General features: G+C 51.6%; 1 protein-coding gene across 1 annotated transcript in view; it reads left to right on the plus strand.

The window, feature by feature from the left end:
• The window catches only part of SYN3 (synapsin III), a gene marked incomplete at its 5' end in the record, with an annotated part of 340756 nt that extends 323581 nt beyond the window's left edge, over positions 1-17175 (plus strand). The window contains 6 exons of the mRNA XM_084255436.1: positions 63-137; positions 4307-4409; positions 8480-8614; positions 9471-9543; positions 14026-14317; positions 16924-17175. Of these exons, the coding sequence (XP_084111562.1) occupies positions 63-137; positions 4307-4409; positions 8480-8614; positions 9471-9543; positions 14026-14317; positions 16924-17056 (811 nt within the window). The 3' untranslated portion in view covers positions 17057-17175. The remainder of the gene's footprint in view (positions 1-62; positions 138-4306; positions 4410-8479; positions 8615-9470; positions 9544-14025; positions 14318-16923) is intronic.
• Positions 17176-19210: the final 2035 nt, after the last annotated feature.

Consider the following 19210-nt stretch of genomic DNA (forward strand, 5'->3'; position numbering starts at 1 on the left):
AGGAGAGCAGAGTGGTGACAGGTGTCCCTAATGTCCTCCACGTGTTATTTGTTCTGATACAGGAGAACCTCCATCTCTGGAAACTGGAAGGCCAACACAGGCTCTGCCATGCTGGAGCAGGTGGCCATGACAGAGAGGTAAGAGACAAAGGACAGGCACAGGAAGAAGCAACAGCCACGTGGGAGGAGGGTGTGGCTACGAGGAGCCCATGAGAAATTCTACCTCCCCTGTGTCCAGTGCCTCACCACCCACAGAGCACTGTCTTAGTCACAACACCTCTCTACACTCAACAGCCTGCAGGGCTGCTATGATAATAACCCATTGTACAAATGGGAGGCGAATGTTCAGAGTGGGAAAGTGACTTGTCCAGGCCACGAAGCCGATCAATGATGGAACTGCAAGTGGAAACTTGATGACCTGACTCCAAGTCCAGGTCCAGTCCTAGTCCACCTAGTCCACCTGCTGCAGAGAGAGCAGGTGACCACTCCAGTCCTTCCTGTGTTCTGACAGCTGTGAAGCCATCTCTATAAGGCACGAGAACTACGGGGGTGAGGGGGGTGGCATTCCTCTCTCATTACAGTGTAAGGAGGGAAAGGCTGGTTCCCTGTGACTCATGAATGTGTCAGGGGTAGAGGTTGGTGGGTCCTCAGATCTCTCTCCCTTTAGACACTATGTGCATGAGCCCTGCTCACCTGAGAAAAGGCCAGACACCTGCCTTTATGCACAGGAGCACACTCGCAACCTTCCCGGCATGGCAAGTGGCCTCTGTTTGCAAGTACCCAATGGTACGGAACAGCAATGGACTTTGGGGTCAGTTTTGTTCAGTGAGCATTTATCAAGTGTCTACTGCATGCCACATTGTACTGAGCACTGAGGAGTCCAAGATGAGAAGATCCAGTCCCTCCCTTTAAGAGTTTTGTGTCACTGTGTCAGAACTCAACACAGAGTGGTTTGAGCCAAGGGGATTTATTAGCTTGTGGCAACAGAGACTCCAGAGGCACAGCCCCAGGTAAGACTTCATGGCTCGTTCTACCCACCTCCACTCAGCCTTCTTCCGTCAGCTTCACTCCAGTCAGTCGTTCATAATGGTGGCTCTGGGTTTACATCCTCAAAGTGTCAAGTCCAAGAGGAAAGATAATATCTCTTCCCCCACCAAAGCCTGCAATTGAAACTTATTCGCTGATTGGCTTGGCTTGGGTCACATGATCGCTCCTGAACCATCATTACTCCCCAGAAATCTGCATGTTGTGACTGGCCAGGCCCAGGTCCTGTGTCTGCCCCTGGAGAATGGGGTCCGCCCACCTGCTATAGCTGCAATGACTGAGGGAGACTTCCAGAGGGCCATAATACAAGAGATATCAAGAAGACTTTAGTAGGAGGGGAAGTAGATGCTGTGCAGATTAAAACAACAGATGTCCACTCCTGTGTGCCCAGCTAACAAAGGAGACAGAGTGTGGTGATGTTAGGGTGAAAGTGAGCACTGAGCTTGCAGTGGGAGCAGGGGGCATGTAACACAGGTGAGGGAGGAGAAGATCAGGGAAGGCTTCCTGAAGGAGGTGACGCCAGCATCATGTTGCACAGAATCAGGAGGAGTTGGAAGGAATCATTTATTTCTTTGTTAGTTATTTGCTGAACACCAGCTGGGAGTTGGTGTTACAGATCCAGACCCTGGGGAAACAGTGGAAGAGGCTGGAGATGGGGAGACAAACAGGATATGGATACCTGTCCTCTTAGAACTTCTGGTTCCGGGGATCTAGGCTGAGGAAGCAGCATGGACAAATGCTGCATCGCCTCCAGCAAGTTAACTAACCTCTCTGAACCTCTTCAACTGTACAATGGAGGTAAAAATACCCGAGTCAGAGTGCTGAATGAGAGGGATATGCAGTAGCAACCCCTGTACTGCTCCGTGGCAGAGGGGTGCTCTAAGTGTTCGCTTCCTTCCCTTCCTGTCAACCCCAGGTGACAGCTGCTGCCTTCAATATGGGACCCACTTATATTAACTCAAGTGGGCGAGGTGTTTGCTCATTACCTGGAGCAACTGGTTCATCTGGTTCGGGCTAGTCACATTGTCCCCCACCCCAGGGGGCTTTCATGGGAGAATCATGACCCCCTTCTCCATGGCCCTTTCCAGAATGTGAGCCCAGTTTACCTAGTCTCTCACAAGCCACTCACAGGTGCCTCCAGCAGGCCACCCTCTCCCTGACTCTGCTCAGTCCCAGGCCACATGAGTCACCTCTGCAGAAGCCCACCATGAGAGCGAGTCTGCTCAGGCCTGGAATTCACTTACCTTCCTGCAGAGTCATGGGCAATACCCCCAGGCCTGGGACAGAGCACCCCAGTCCCATAAAAGGCCCTGACCCCTCTATCTGCTTCAGTTGCTTGTCAGGTAATGTGACTCCAGGGCAAAACCAATGGTGTGACCTGCTGGGTACTAGGCCCACCTGGCAGAGGGGTGCCTGGACCCCATGTTCCCCAGTTTCTTCCCATGTATCCTCTTCCTTGACCAGGGAGAGGGGGTGGCAATGGGCTGGGCCCCATGAGGTGTAGCCAGTAATAACCTAGGAGTTCATCATTTAAAAACAACCTCTAGAAACCAGTTCCCTCTGGGCCAGGCCCAGACTTCTACCTTCCATCGAGAGGGAAAAAAATTGATTTCTGAGGGTGATCCAGGGCACCGTTGCCCTAAGGGGCCCTAGTCAGCCACTGGTGCCAAATACAGGGGCCCTAATCAGAAAGCCCAGGGACTCTTAGAGCTCCAGAAGCTTTCAGAAGCTTTCAGAACTAATAGGATGGTTCTAGCATCGACCAGGACCCCAGTGGGCTCGTGTGTGGGTGTGTTTTTGCTCGACTCTCCTCGTGATTCTGATGCACAAACAGAACCACACCTAAGCCTTTGATGGCTCAAGAAGGAAGCTGAGGCTGCAAGAAGGAGAGGCTCACCCAGCGCAGTTGTCCACGTCACCGGTTTCCCATGGAGGACGCCTTCCAGCCGCAAGGAAGGGTGGTTTGCTTGGAATGTGGAGTCAGCCGGGAGCTGAGTTTGAAAGCCAAAGCCAATGCGGTCTCTTTGTGAACCTCTCTGAACCTCAGTCTCCTCATCTGCAAAATGGGTTCAACCCTGGTGAAAGAGTGGTTGTAGGGGTTAGGGAGAAGAAGTCATACCCTCCACTAATGCGTACAGAGAAGGGGCTGGGGGGAGATGCCAGCCAGCCAGGTGCACATTCAGGTCTCAGTAGGTGACCTGAATATGATCTTACATGCTCCTTGTTTCAGTTGGATGAAAGACGAGACGAGGGACAAGGAAAACTGGGTGATCTTGGCTGTCTTAACCCTCTTGCTGTGTGACCCTGCAAAGCCACTCTCCCTCTGGGCCTTGGCATTGGTGGATAAGATGAGAGAGTTGGTTCTGAAAGCATCTCAGCCATGATCTCCCTTCGTTCTGGCCCTTACTGCTCAGGGACACAAATAGATCTCAGAGCAGGCGTGCCCCGGATGACCTTGAAGAGTGGGGGGAGAAGCTAGAACATTGACACAAAGTGCCCTGTGACTCCCAAAGGCAGCCACCAGGGGGGAAGCCAAGTGCAGGCTCAGGAAGACTTCTCCAGATACAACCATCCCCTTGTTGCCGGGTCAAAGTCCAGCGTTGAGATCTTTCCCCTGCAAAGCAAACTGGCCTTGCAGCCATCAAGTGGCTGGAAACAGAACAAAAGCAGCGGGTCCGTCCAGAGGACCAGGCCGCTGGCGGGAGCAGCCTGCCAGCCTCCCCTGCCTGCCTGCCCCAGGCTCGGAGAGAATGCGCCCTTTGTCCCCCGCAGGCTCTCATCTGGACTGTGCAGGGGCTGGGAGGGCCGCCTGGGAGGGATTTCTGGAAGCTTTCGAGCAGTTTTCCCAAGGGAAAAGGACTGCAGCAGCTGCTGGTGTCCTGGATGGTTCCAGATGGGGCAGGGCAAGCTCCCCTCTACTGGGGAGCCAGCAAGGTTCTGGGGTGGCATGGGGTGGGGGCTGGATTTCAATCCCTCCCAGCTCTCATCCCCTCTCCTCCTCCCTCTCTCCTGCCTGCCTGGCCTCATTTCCAGTCTCTTGTCCACTGTCTTGTCACTGTCCATCTATGTCTCTGCCTCCATTTCACCATCACCTCGCTCCCAGGGCCTCACTCTCGCTCTTGGCTACTGTCTCTCTTGGGGGCAGGGGGCGCTGCTGTTTATCTGTGTGTGTCTGTGTCTACCCCTCCCTGTGTCCATCTTTCCCCTCTTCGCTGCCCCCTCCCGCCCCCCCATGCTCACTGTCTGTCTGTCCACTCTTGCAGGTACAGGCTGTGGGTGGACAGCTGCTCGGAAATGTTTGGCGGCCTGGATATCTGTGCTGTCAAGGCCGTCCACAGCAAGGACGGCAGGGATTACATCATCGAGGTGAGAGAGGAAGAGGGAGGTCCTCCTGGCTGGTCAGGCTCCTGGGACCTGCCAGGTGGAAAGAATCCAAGTGTGGCCTCCAGAGTGGTCAGCCGTGGCCTGGCTCTCAGCCTGGCACATGCCACCCAGGGCTCAGCAAGCAGCTACTGGGGCTTCTCACAAACCCTTGCATTCCCACCCTCAGCTGCGTCTAAGCCTTTGTGTCCAGGGTCCTGGCATGAAGTCTGACAACTGACCTCCGACCTGGCCTAAGCATAGAATGAGAACATCAGACCAAGGGTCAGCAAAATCCTGACCATCAGGCTCCTCAGTTTTTCTTGGTGTCCAAGTAGGTAAAGCAGGCACCATCTCTGGTCAAATGGCCTGTTCACTCAACAAACACGCACTTAGGGGTTCCCGTGGGCCAGGCCTGGTGCAGCTCTGGGGAGACAGTCCTGAGCAAGACAGACATGGGCTGTGCAGCCTGGCCAGGAAGAGGGTAAGGGATGGCAGGGACTGAAAGTTAGCGAAGGGGATACAGCCACAGGGGATTCTAGTGGAGGGAAAGAGGTAAGGAAATAGAACTCCAAGAGGGAAAGCTGGGGAGGGGCTGTGGGACCTAGAATCCCCCACATCCCTGCAGCCACCCAGGCCTAACCCCATGCTGGCCCCAGGACTATCCCCAAGGTCTCTGTAATCTGACCATCCTCCTCTTCCTCCCACCCAGCTTCCTCGTCATGCTACTCCCAATCCCACAATCCCCTCCCTCCCCCCCAGCTCCTCCCTGTCTCTCCCGGCCCACCGTCCATCTCCCGGCCCACCGTCCATCTCCCGGCCCACCGTCCATCTCTCCCTCCTCAACTCCCTGCCCTGCTGCCACCAGCACAGCTCTTGGCTCTCTACTCCTTTCCCCTGGCCTCAGAGCCCTCCCTTCTTCCCAGCCTCGCATCTCCGAGCCCACACACCCCAGAGCCAGTTCAGTGCTCCCCTCCATGCCTGCTCCTCGAGCCACAGCACAGGGGCAGTGCCCACCCAAGGCCTAGACAGAAGAGGAGAACCCGCTGCCCTCCCATCACCCCCACCCCCTGGCCATGGGTGGCTAGCGGGAAGCACATGGCTGGGGTGATCACAGAGGCCAGCCCGTCCTCAGTCCTGCGTGTCCTGGCCCCACAGCATGGCAGGACCAGGGGACTCAGTGGGCAGGAGCCCTGGGTCTCCACCAGCCTTCCCACCTGTGCCCAGCAAGCTGGGAAGATCACGGTTCCTCTACCACCCCAGAAAGGCCAGGAAGCGCCCTCGGAAGAGCTGCGCCTATCTCTTGCGGTTTCAGTCCTGCTCTGGACAAAGGCTCTCCTTCAAGCCCGGAGTCGCTTCCTTCCAGCTGCTGCCATGCCTGAAACTCCCCAGTAGCTCCTTCTCACAGGAGACCATGACAGCTGGGGAGGGGCTGTGGGGCCTGCACACTCCCTTCTGAGCCAGGCTATTCCCTGGGGGAACTTGTTCCCCACCTTCCTGAGGAGCCCCTGGAGCTTGAGACCAAGGGGGACCGAGCGCTTTCTGCCTGGGGCACTGTACTCCCGAGAACCCCCGGCCCTCCTGCCTCATGGGACCACCAGACATGAGCTCCGCTGGGCACTCACACAGTCATTCATCCTCCACTACTGGACCCTTAAATGGGCGCCCGATCCCGAGCCAGAAATGGGGGTGCAGCAGTGGACACTGGCAAGAACCCTGCTTCCAGAGCTTCTATCCAGAGAAGTGACCAGCAATCCTGCTGACCCCCACCCCACAGTCGGCAGTGAGGGCTCCCCTCCCCCTGTTCCCAAGAGCTCCTGCTCCCTGAATTTCCTCAACTTTCACTCTCACCCATGGGCCCAGACTTTCAGAGGGTCAGAAATGAAAGACTTTGCATATTAAAAAAAAAAAAAAAAAAAGCGAAATTAGTGGGTTTGGACTTAAAAAAAAAAAAAAAAAACAAGAAAATAACCTCTCAAAAATGTTCTGGAAAAAAAAAAAGACGGCCTTTCAGATTGTTGTTTTTTCTCTCGGAAACATTACAAAGTTGTTTCCCTTGCTTTGGGGTTTGGAGGAAGGTCAAGGGGAACTTGTTACCAGGAATATAAAAGGTATTTTTCCCCGGCTTGGAAAAAAAGACAGATGAGATCCAAAAATCCTGGTTTCTTCAGCCACCTCGGGGCTGAGAACATAAAATTTGTGTGACATGTTTTGTGAAGATCCTCACAGGAAAATACTCAGGGGAAAGACCCTTGAACTTGTCCTCCATGACCTGTCCAGGGAATGATGTTGCTCACTGGAAAAAATGTTTCCCAGGAGAGACCAGAATGTCCACTTCCTTTGGCTGTGCCCACCGTGGGGATCCCAAAACACTCTGACCTCAGGTTCCTTGTGGTGGCTGTTTTCCTCCATGGGGAGCAGAGGGAACAGAAACCAGAACATAAAGGGTGGACAGGGCCAGGGGGAACAAGGACAGGCCTGTATATGTGTAGACAGGCTCCAGAGTTAGAATTCAACTCAGTCCAGGCTGAGAGATGGCCCGTGTGCCAGGCACTGGAACCCAGGTACCAAGGACCCAGGCCAACCCATCAGGAGCTCAGTTTGAGGACAGTTTTCAGAACCTGGAATCTGCATTCACATCCTTGAGTTTTCTCCAAAATAAGCTCACAGTTGAGGAAAACAGTGGGCTTAGAGATCAAGTGTCCTGCCCGAGATCACACAGCCTGCCCCAGCAGAGCTGAGGACCGGAGCCTCAGGTTCCTGTTCCCAGCTCCTACCACAGAGAGCTGTCTCGGGGCCTAGTGAGAACCAGTCTGCTGATACCGCGACATGTCCTTGAACTTGCTACTTCATTGACCCTCCGCTTCCTCATCGTTATGATGCGGCCAATAGTTGCACCTGCCTCAAGTGTGCTCCTGAGCTTGTGTGAGTCCTTCCACACCCAGTGCTCAGAACAGCACCTGGGGCGCACTAAGTGCTCAGTAAAATGCAGCTCGTACCAGTGTCCTGTCTGGGCAGGACTCACAGCCAGGACTTCTCACGCCTCCATCCACAGGTAGTTATTGAGGGCACACCTGTTTAACAGGCCCAAGGACCTCAGGGGTCCTGGTTGGGAAGATACAAGTAAATAGGAGGTGACGGCTGTGGGGTGAGCTGGCCAATGGGACAACTAAGTGACGACAGGGGAAAACAGATGAGGGCCGCCCTCAGAGAGCAAGCTAGGAATTCCCGGATGGAGGAGCAGTCAGACTGGTAAAGAGTGAGCAGAGGGACTGACGTGCAGAAGGACCCCAGTGGGAACAGGAACCTGGCAGGTACAGAGTTTGTGAAGAGAGGGAATAAGACCGTGAGTTCGATGGGGGCAGAGAGGGTGAAGGGCTAGATTCCACAGTGGAGGAGGAGAGGCCTCGCTCCCCCTCAAGACTTTCCATAGCTGCCTGGGGCTGGTGGGTCACTGGATGGGGGGGGCCTGCGTGATTTTGGAGGAGCCCCCTCCCTTTTCTGGGCCTCGGAGGCCCCTTGTCATGAGCCCTGTGCCTCCTGAACACCCTGGGGACTGTGTCTCCGGGCACATGTTCTGCCAGAGCCCTGGAGCACAGGCCTTCTTCTCTCTGAAACCTGGGTCAACCCCAATCCACATCTATTTTTTTCTCTGTCATAACTGAGCCCCCACCTTCACTGTTTTCAGCTTTATGGAAAGCCTTGACCTTGGGTTAAAGTTGAGAAGGCCAACCCCAAGCCTGGGCTGGGGCCAAGGTGGGAAAGGAGGGGGTGGATGCAGGCTCCCTAAAGAAAAGAGCAGAAAAGATCAGCAAAGACGCCCCAGGCCTCGGTCACATTTCTGTAGTCCCCAACGTGGGCTGGATTGAACTGAATCCAGCCGGTTGATTTAGACTGAACTGCAGGCCGCAGGGTGTCTGCCTGGGGTCCCGCCCAGCTGAGCTGCCGGTTTCCGTGGAGAACATCACCATCTAGTGGTCTCTTCTGAGCGCTGAGCGCGCCCTCCTGGGGTGTGCAGCCCAGTGGCCTGGCTCCCCGCGCCTGGGGGTCCCTCAGGCTTCCTTTCTGTCCCACAGGTGATGGACAGCTCAATGCCCCTGATCGGAGAGCACGTGGAAGAGGACAGACAGTTGATGGCCGACCTTGTTATCTCCAAAATGAGCCAACTCCTGATGCCAGGGGGTACAGTGCCCTCACCCCTGAGACCTTGGGTAAGGTCCTTGGAAACAAAGGACGTTTTTAGTTATGAGAAATTCTGGCGTTTCTGGGAATTGGGAGCCCCTGGGTCCGAAGGAGATAGCTCCCAGGAGGGCACCACCTAGGGAAGCAAGGGATGGAGCGTGGACCAAGACTGGACAAGGGGAGAGCTTCTGCCCCCCTACTCTCCCCACCTCCGCTCCTGAGGGGTGAGTCAGGGAGGTTCCCTGCAGGGCCTGTCCCCCTCCTCCATCCCGGAGAAAACCTTGTCTCAACCGGCACAGGGTGTCTGCAGGTTCTACATGTGACGTCAGGTGTCCCCGCCAGGCCCCTCCATCCCTGAGAAGGGAGCTTGTGCGTGTTGCAAGCGCACATGTGTGTACACATGTGTCCTGTGTGTGTCCCCAGGCCACCAGTCAATACAGACGATTGTGCCTTCCACTTCCCCAAGCCCCAACCTCGCCAAGCTCCCCACAGCTCTTCCCCTCCACAAGCCTCACCGTGGCTTACCAGCTCATTCTCCAAAGAATGGACCAGCTCCCCAGCTTCCTGGAAAGCCAAGCTTTGAAACCCGCACCCCCAGCCCTTTCCCCCACAAAAACAAGTGTCTGATAAGAGCCGTCCCAATGATCGCTGTACTTGAGGGAGTTGCAGCGGGGGTGGGGGGGGTGGTGGCGGGGAGATGTCTGCTCCGCTGGGAATGTTCTGGCCTGACCCTGGGGGTGGTTACCGGATGTGCAAGCATGTGAATTCACTGTCATGTCAGGTCTGTGTACTCTACGTGAGCTTACATCAGTAACAAAAAGACCTTCGCACCCAGGCGGTAAATGGCCGTGACGATCACGAGGCTGCTGTTCCCTTCTGTTCTAGGCGCCCCAGAGCAAGCCAGCCAAATCCCCGGGACCTCCCCTGGGACAGTCGCAGCCGCGTCCACCCACGCAAGGTAGGATCCCCACAGCCACTAGGAACCTCCCAGTCAGGGTGTGGAAAGGCATGTAGGCGTCCCTTGTGACGTCCTGGAGGCATTCTAGAAAATTCCACCTTAGTACTTTATCCATGGAACTTGTACTCGCTCAACACAGGCTGCAGGGGACTTGAGGCTTGTCAGCCCCTCGAAGTCAGGAAGGTGGGGGACGCCAGTGAATGTGCATCAGAAGGGCTTTCCCATCTGTTGTCTCGTTCCAGCTTCCCAATCGCTCTAGAGTGAAAAATCCCTGCTTCAAAAACTCCTTTTAACACAGGTGGCCCTTGAGGCCTTGCTTGAGGATAACCAACAAGAAAATGGCCGATTTACAAATAGGGCCTTTCAGATCTTCTAGAAAGTTCTGTTCCTTTGCCACTGGTGGTGTCTGATTATACATTTATGAGCCCATCAACTAGAGTGAGCAGGGAAAACAGCCTGTTATATATAACCTTGTTGACTGAAGTTCTTCCTCAAAAAAAAAAAAAATACTGTAGCATTGCTATGTAGACACCACTTGCTCAGGAATGGACAGGCTGTGGACACGCAGATGAAAAGAAATCGTGATCCCTCTGGGGACATGGGCGGGTGTTGGGGGCGCTCACACGTTGGTTGGGGAATGCCTGTGTCCCTCTGGCCTGCTCAGCCCTCGGGGGACAGCCTGGTGCTTCAGGGGGATTTGCTGCAAGAAGCCAGGCCAGGCAGTTTCACGGCGACCTTTTGGGGATCGGCTTTAAAAACCCACCTGAGAGAAAGCAGCCCTATCACCATGTGGTCTTCCCCTTCCCTTTTACACAAGTTACAGATTCATCGCTTCTTGGGAAAATCAGCCTTGGGCTCTGCACGCTTCCGCTTGCACAGGCCTTCCATAAAACCGCCCATTCATCTTTCTGGTCTGCGCCTCTCTTAGGGGGACAGCAGAAAGCATTTGAGAAAGAGGAAATAGCCCGACTTGGACAACTGTGTATCAATGAACACTGGGGTTCTTCTTCGGGCAGAGAGTGTGCGTTTGAATCCAGGTCCCAGGCTGCGTCCCCCTGCAGCGTGAGGCTTGCCACCTCAATCCTCCCAGCCTGGGTGTCCCCCAACTCTTCGGGAGGAAATAACAGCTGCTCTGTTAGTTACCGGGAGCTGCCCTTGAGATGTGTAGTTAGGAAGGTGTCCTGCATGGAGGTGGTGCGCACAGGTGTTAGTTCTTAGTCCTTCTAATTTATGTTATTTACATTATGTAACTCATACTGTTAGTAGCTTTCTATTAATAACTTGTCTCATTAACAGTTACACATGTTCTTAATGAGTGAGATCCTTCACAATCCATATAACTAATTTAGCCCACTGCCCTTCTGCCTGGCAATAATAATATAACTGTTCAAAATGACTAATTCCTCACCCTACCAGGCTCCTGGCTGTGCCTCGCCCTGCCCTGTCCTTTCGCACACTGCCAGAGGACTGGCTTTTTAAAATACATTTGAACAGAGCATTTTTAAAACAGAGAGCTACTGTATTCTGCTTTGCTCTCTGGTCCAGAGTAGAGACATGCTTGATAAAGAGAGATTATTTTAAGGGATACAAGACTCAACACACTCTCAGGGAGTTGAAAAACAACAGATTTAAGCCAATTAAGATAATTAATGAGCATACCATGCCTGTTGAATTAACATTCCGATTAAAAATTAAAAACTAATTTAAAAACAGTGCTTTCCTTGAGTTTCTAAACTAACAAGTCACATTATTAACTGAATTTTTAACTCACGGGTCATGTTTGTCTCCATAAAAGTGAAGTTTTCTTTTAATAAACTGGATCTTTTTTTAGCACCAATCCTGTATTTAGGCAAATACTACACACACATACACACATACTCTCTCTCTCTCTCACATACACAAGAAGATATATAGATAAGATTTTTATATGTGTTCAAATGAAAAAAAGTACTGAATTGTTTGCTTTGCTTTGCCAAGAGAGAAATAACTAGAGTATCTCCCGATAAATCCCAGCTGTATAATAGGGACTCAACAAATAGTTAAAAAGTGAATGAGAAAGAAATTATCCAGGTTTCTATGATATTATCCACTCTGGGAGCTAGAGGGACTAGGGCAGGGAGACAAGATGAAATTAGAAAACAGATGTTTTCACTGACCTGCAATGGGTTTAAAAAGCAAAGTAAACCTACATTGAAAAATCAGGAGCTTTTACATAAATATGTAGATTTCTAGCTTCTCTTGAAAGAGCAGAAACTCTCAATACAGTGGGCTGATTTTCCTCCATGACAACTGTTTACCGACATTTAGCAACAACTTCTTCCTTGGACAGGGAAGCGACTCCTTCCTTGGCCTCAGACTCTACTCCTCCCTATTGTCACTTCCACAGTGGCACAGTGTCAGTTGCTATTTTCTTTGCTCTTGCGCTTCTTCAGGGAAATGTTTCTCTGAACGTTTTTATGTCAAGTGGTAAAATATTAAACCCACATGACTTTTCTGACACTCACCTGTTTTATTTATTCATGTACCTCCCTGGTCCTGTAGATGTTTAGATTTGAGATTAATCGTCCAATGTAGGGGACATATGATCATGGTAGAGGTAGAGAATGAATCCAAGTCATGAGCAAAGTCAGTTCCTACATTAGTGCTATAGCTCGATCTGACTTAGAAAGTGGGGGCAGGAGCTGGGAAGGGGGTGGAGGGTGGTTGAGGGCTAGTTCAGTGACAAACGAGCATCTTCAGTGTGGAAAACATCCATGAGCAAAAAGAAGAGAACATAAGTGGAAGCCCACCAGTGTGTAGTCATGTTCAGTGCCCCCACTCCGAGGTATGGTGAGCACCAGCCATGCTTTGCCTCACCTGGGAGCTGTTGGAAATGCAGAATCCCAGGCCCACTTAGGCATCAGCTACCATTTCCATTATTACATTTTTTTTAAAGATTTACTTATTTATTTATACAAGCACTGGGCACAGTCAGAAGCGCGGGAGGGTGAGAGAATTCACCAGAGCCAGAGCGGGGAGCAGAGCAGGCAGACTGATGAAATACACTGCTGAGGGGAGCAGCGGGTGTGGCAGGAGGGGTCTGTCGCGCCATGTGGAACCCGCGCCAGGTGCCCAGGGATCAAACCAGCGCTGCAGAGGCTGCGGGCAGCTTCGCAGCCCAGCGCTCAACCGCTGCACCACCAAGGGAGGCCCTCCATTATTACATTTTAAAAGGACAGGTTTAGGGCCTCCCCGGAGGCGCAGCGGTTGAGCACTGGGCTGCAAAGCTGCCCGCAGCCTCTGCAGTGCCGGTTCGATCCCTGGCCCCCGGCAAGGGTCCCGCATGGCACGCAGACCTCTCCTACCACCCGCTGCTCCCCTCAGCAGTGTACTTCGTCACTCTGCCTGTTCTGTTTCCCTCTCTGTCTCTGGTGAATCCTCTCACCCTCCTGCGCTTCTGACTGTACCCAGTGCTTGTATAAATAAATAAATAAATAAATAAATAAATAAATAAATAAATAAATAAATAAATAAATCTTAAAAAAAAAAAAGGACAGGTTTATTAGGAAAAGAGAAAGGAAGAGAGAGTTACCTGCATAGTCACAGGCGGGCGGAAAGCTGCCCAGGCCTGTTACCTTGCTACGGGTTAGGCTTCAGTAGCAAAATAGCACGGTCTGGGGGATCCAACAGCGGGCTTATTTTCCCACTGTTTTGGAGGCTGGGAGTCCAAGGTCAAGGTGACAGCAGGGTCGGTTTCTGGGGAAATTTCTCTCTGTGGTTGCAGAGAACTCTTTCCCGCTGTGTCTTCATGGCCTTTCCTCCGTGTGTGCACAGCCCCGGTGTCTCTTCTTACAAGGACACGGTCCTAGTGGATTAGGGCCCCACCTTTTGACCTCATTTGAGAATACCTACTCCTTTAAGGGTGTCTCCAAATACTCTCACATTGGGGGTTAGGACTTCAACAAGCAAATTTGGAAGTCAGAAGGGGATACAAGTCAGTTGATAACACCAGCCAGACCTGCTGTATCAGAATCTTTAACAAGATCCCCCAGTGATTCACATGCACATGAAAGTGGAGACATGCTGGCTTTAGTGCATGACCATCCAGACTTTTTTTTTTAACTTTATACATTCATGCCATAATGAAATAAAACCATCTGGACTGTTTTATAAGCTGCCCTTTAATATATAGCTGTATATATTTAGCATATATCACAGATGCTATATATGTGTAAGATATATTTAACATATAGATATTTCAGCACATATTATCAACAATATCCCTTGCCATTTAATATAATTCTGCCACATCATGCCACAGCATCTTCCATGATATGAAAGTATCTTAATGGTCCTAATTAGATCCCCTAAGTTTAGACATTTATATTGTTCTCACTTTTACGCTGTTATAAACAAACACTGTAATGAACATCCTTAAAGTGACATTAACGTACCAAATTTGTCCTAAGAGGAATTTGAATGTGATAATGTTTTATCCTGCAGGGGGCCCTCGCCAAGCTCAGTCTCCTCAGGCCCCAAGATCTGGAAGCCCCTCTCAACAGAGGCTCTCCCCTCAAGGCCAGCAGCCTTTGAGCCCCTCTTCTGGATCTCCACAGCAGCAGAGATCCCCAGGCTCTCCCCAGCTGTCCCGGGCATCCGGCAGCAGCTCTCCAAATCAGGCCTCCAAGCAAGCCACCACCCTCACCTCACAGCCCCGGCCCCCTATGCAAGGCCGCAGCACCTCCCAACAGGGTGAGGAGTCCAAGAAGCCAGCACCACCCCACCCCCAACTCAAGTAAGTGCTGTGGGAATTGGGAAAGCTACTGGGTGGAGCTGGGGTATGGAGGGAGCTGGGCTGATTCGGGGTCAAGGACTCAGAGACAAAGGAAGACCCAGTAGACCTCACCCAGACTCTAAATAGGTAGAAACAGGCCTCAAGGATGGAACGTGGACAGCAGACAGGACCCAGCAAGGTGAGAATATAGGTGACGCTCCTCCAGGATTCCCCGTGTACACGTGCATCAGTTATCTCCTGCTGCATAACAAGCCATTCCAAACAGTGGCTTAAGGAGTCATCTTCTTTGTTTACAACTTTCTGATTCAACAATTTGTTCTAATTTGGCTCAGCTGGGAGGTTTTTCTGCTGCTCTCTCCCATAGAGTGGCCAGATAAAACACAGGTGGCCAGTTAGATGTGAATTTCAGATAAACAGTGAATAATTTTGAGTGAAACTACACCCTCAAATATTGCATAGGATATACTTACACTAAAAAAGTATGTGTCTTCTGAAGTACAGATGTTACTGAGTTGCATTTTTATTTATAAAATCTAGCAATCTAGTCCTAAAGAATTACTCAAAACTACAATCACCTGGCAGCTTAACTGGACTGGATGACCCAAGAGCGCCAACACACACATTTGGTTGTTAGTGTTGGCTATTACTGGGCCTCATCCATCGAATGTGGTAGACTTACATTCCTAAAGGGTAGAAGGAGAGTAGAAGTAGACACTTCAAAGCCTCTAGAGGTCAAGTCATGTAAGTCACACAATGTTGTTTCGTTCCATCACATACTTTTGGTTAGGATCAAGTCACATAGCCAAACCCAGACTTAAGACAGAGGGAAATAGACTCTGCAGGGGAGGACCCAAAAAATCACATTGCAAAAGGCTAGTCTATGGAACTGGAGGAATTGTTGCAGCATTTTTGTAAACAGCCTTCATGGTACACACATATTCTCTTTCCACTCATCTCTTGGATTGAGGTCAGAAGGAGAAATCCCAAATGTGCTTTCTTTTTCTCTTCCTTCAATTCCAGTGCTAATATTGAAAACCAGACTTTCCCAGCTAGCATGTTATCATCTGCCTAGTGTATACTAAGTAGAAGAGGCAGGATTTTGAACAGAAGACACCCAGTCCACAGATTGCTAGCCAGAAGGTTCTTTGAGTAGGTGATATAGTCACATGTTCAGACATCTAAATTATCAGTAATATCAAAGGTATACATTGCAAAACGTAACTCCCACCTCATTCTCTTCAGTGCTTCGCTGCCCTGTTCTCCCCAAAGGTGACCACTTTTGTTAGTTCCTCGTATGTTCCTCCAGCATTTCCTTATACAAATGCAAAACTATATTCTAATTCCTTCCCCCACTTTTTTACACAAATGGTAGTATTCATTCTTCACACCGTCCTGCTCCTTGCTTTTGACATTTAACAAGTTGTGGAACTCTTCCATTCATTTCATTGAAACGTTCTCTTCATAGCTATATAGTATTCCATTGTTTTATTGTACCATAATGAATCCACCATGAAAACATGGTCTTTGTAACAGCCTCACAAAGAAGGCTGCAATGAACATAAGTTGTTTCTTACTTATGTTGTTTCCTACTTGTGCAGGATCAGCTATAGAAATGATATAGTTAGATCAGAAGGTAAATACATTTATATTTTGATAGATCTTAGCAAGTGGCCTTCCAGGAAATAGGGCACAGTGGTTCACAGCACAGACTCCAAAGTCAGACGACCTGGGTTGAAATCTCAGCTCTTCTAATTAGAAGCTGCACAACTTCAGTAAAATTACTTAACCTCTCTGTGCTTCAATAGCTTCACTTGCAAAACAGGACTTACCCCACAGGGTTACTGCAAGGGTGAGATTGAGTTTGCACACCTGTGGGGAATTAGCAAGGGTAAAAACTCCTTGCTTTGAAGAGGAGGGTTTCAGATTTTTCTAATGACAACAACCATGAGCAGACTAGTAAGCTTGCGACTGGCCACATCACTTCTTCCTACGTCTGTCGCCTCTGGTAGACTGTGAGCCCCTTGAGGGCAGGGCCTGCACCCATCACCCATCCCTAGGCAGTACAAAATGGCTGCTGCAGGCTGCCACACTGCCCTCACAGCTGGCCTGGTGAGATTCCCACTAGGGGCTGGGCCTCTAAAGTCTTCAGGGAAGAGGCCGGAATTGAAGCCCAGAATGTTAGCGCTTACAGGAGGCCAGAGGGTGGGCTCTACCACACCTTCCTTTGACAGGTGAGGCTAAAGGAGGTGGAGGAGAGGGGAGAGGAGCTAGCACTCAGGCCTCCTGATTTCCTGAGCTCTGGACAGGTTTGTGCAGTGGGTGGGAGAACGGCCAGGCCCCTCTCCAGTGACCCCGCCATCTGAGCAGCCTGGCTTAGCAGACCATGAGCCTCAGCTGCTCCAATGCCTGTACCTCTAAACAAGAGGATGCTGGGACCCACTACAGGTGCCACCATGTGAGATGTGCCCCCATCCTGTAAGTGCAGGGGCCGTCTGAGGATCCTGGTGGGGATGGGGCTCAGCCAGCAGGCTTCCAGGCAAGCCCCCGACTCATTTCCTCAGGAGCCCAGTCCTCAAGTCTCAACTCCCGTTGCCTTTCTGTTTCAGCAAATCCCAGTCCCTGACTAACAGCCTCAGCACATCTGACACTTCCCAGCGTGGGGCCCCAAGTGAGGACGAGGCCAAGGCCGAAACCATCCGCAACCTGAGGAAGTCCTTCGCCAGCCTGTTCTCTGACTAGCTCGTCCAGCCCCCCCGCTGGCTGGGGGCAGGGGTGGGGGCGCCCCGCTACCCTGGCCTCTCCCGCCTCATCTTCTCAGCTTCAGTTCCAGGTGGGAACAGAACGGAGGGCCTGAGGACAGTCCAAATGCCTCTGCTCCAGAAACTGACTCCTCTACTTGTCCCCACTTCCTTTACCCTGACCTGCGGCGCTGTCTGACTCGTGGGGGCCGTGAAGACAGTGTCTGCCACCCTGCCTTCCCGAATGCTTGCTTCCCTGCCTCAGATATTCCAGTGAGATGCTGTGCGTGGCCAGTCCTCACCTTTCTTAGTGTTTTGCTCATTTCTGGCAAAGGGGCCGTGTCAGCCATACCCCACCTCCATCAACTGCAGACACTGTGGTCAGACCTCAGAGTCCAGGAGGCAATACTCTTTGGACGTGTTTGGCAAACGTAAGAGAAGCACCTACGATGGCCAGTTCCATCCAGACCCCAGAGAACACCCCGCAGGCCAGGCCGGCAGAGGCCCATCACGTCTGGCCACCGTGGCAAGTTGAGGACATCAGAAACACAACAGGTGTGACATGGAAACAGGGAGATCCTCACGAGGCCCCCATGCCCTGAGCATGACCCTAAATTGGACTGCCAAGAACCGACCTGAGTCCTTGCAGGAATCATAAAGAGGAGGACGAGGACCTGAACTTTCCCAGGAAGGTGCCAGCGTAGGGCTGCTCCGCCCGGCCTGTGAGCTGGACACCGATTCCCATCAGGCGCGTTTCCTCTTCCAGCCCATAGGGGGAGCCAGAGGAGGTCAGCAGGTGGACACAAACCCTGCACAAGGCAGTGGTTATCCAGTTACAAAAGGACCCCATGGTCAAATGCGTGTAGGAAACACTGCTTTGGTTTCTTCTTTTGAGATTGGTAACGCACCTCCCATGGCAAATCCTCTTGAAATTCCCACGGTAAAGAAATTGGCTTTAACCTGGTTGAATCCAAACTTAATTGACTTGACAGTTAACTATAGCGCTAGATAGGTCAGTGTTGACTCCCTTTCAGGAGCTCTTCCGCGCCAAGCAGACTTCCTCCGTGATCAGATGGGGTGCAAGGGTGACCTGAATCACTGCGCACCTGGTGCTAGACACATTGCAGGTGCCACAACCACCTCCTGGTCCCAAAAGAGCAGGGTGCTGGGACACAGCTATTCCATCCCCTCACGACCACTTGGTGGTTTGAGGTATGTCTTGCCCTCTGTTCACTGGGAAACAAGGGAGGCAAGAATCAAAGTGTGCTTGGTCTGGTGCAGCTTCCAAGGCCCGAGAGATCTGGATCCCTTGGTAATCAGCTGAGATTTGTCCAGGTTCCCAGGACATAACAGTAGTCACCATCTCTTAGGTCCTCCAACGTCAGATGGGTGTGGTGAAGGTGAGGTCAGAGACCCTCTCCTTTGCACTGGGTCACCCAGCATCCTTGCCCTCAGAAGAACCTGCCTTTAAGCTGGTTTCCCCACAGACGATTGGCTAGAAGCTGGCTCAGATTCCAAAGTTCTGGCTTTGCACTTGGCTGTCAGAGAGTCACGTGGCCATTAGGATTGTCGGACTCTACCTTGCCCTCCTCCCTCCCTCGTGATCAGATTAGTACTAAGAGCAAGAACACCTCTTTCTCCTCTGTTCAGACCTCTGGTCTTGGACTTAGTAGAACATGGCCACCCTGGCATAAGAAAGGTCAAATGGGTTCGGTTGCCAGTGACCATGGGGCACAGCTGGAGACCTCATGGGGCCTGATTGGCATTGACTAGGATTGGCAGTGAATATGATGGGCACTGTGTGAGGGGAGGGCTCAGTATTCTTTCCAGATCCCCAAAACCACCACTCTTACTCCATCTCTGTGCCCTGCTGGCTCAATGTCTCCAGGGCAGTCCCTGCCAGCTTGTTGGGGCTTGCTCTGCTGGGGACTCCCCTCCCTTATTTTTTGCTCAACCCATGTCATGCAAACTAGGCTGGCCTGGAGCTGCCAGGGATGCTGTGTAAGGGAAGCAGAGAGAGCCTTGGCACACAGTAGGAGTACAGGCATGTTTCAGGTTGGCCTTCTTAGAAAACTATGAAGTTGCTAAAATGTGAGTAGTGTTTAGATTGAGGACAAAAGCTGTTTTTCCAAGAGCATCAATGTGACAAATTTCC

This window comes from Talpa europaea (assembly GCF_964194135.1).
Source record: "Talpa europaea genome assembly, chromosome: 15".
Lineage (NCBI taxonomy): Eukaryota > Metazoa > Chordata > Mammalia > Eulipotyphla > Talpidae > Talpa > Talpa europaea.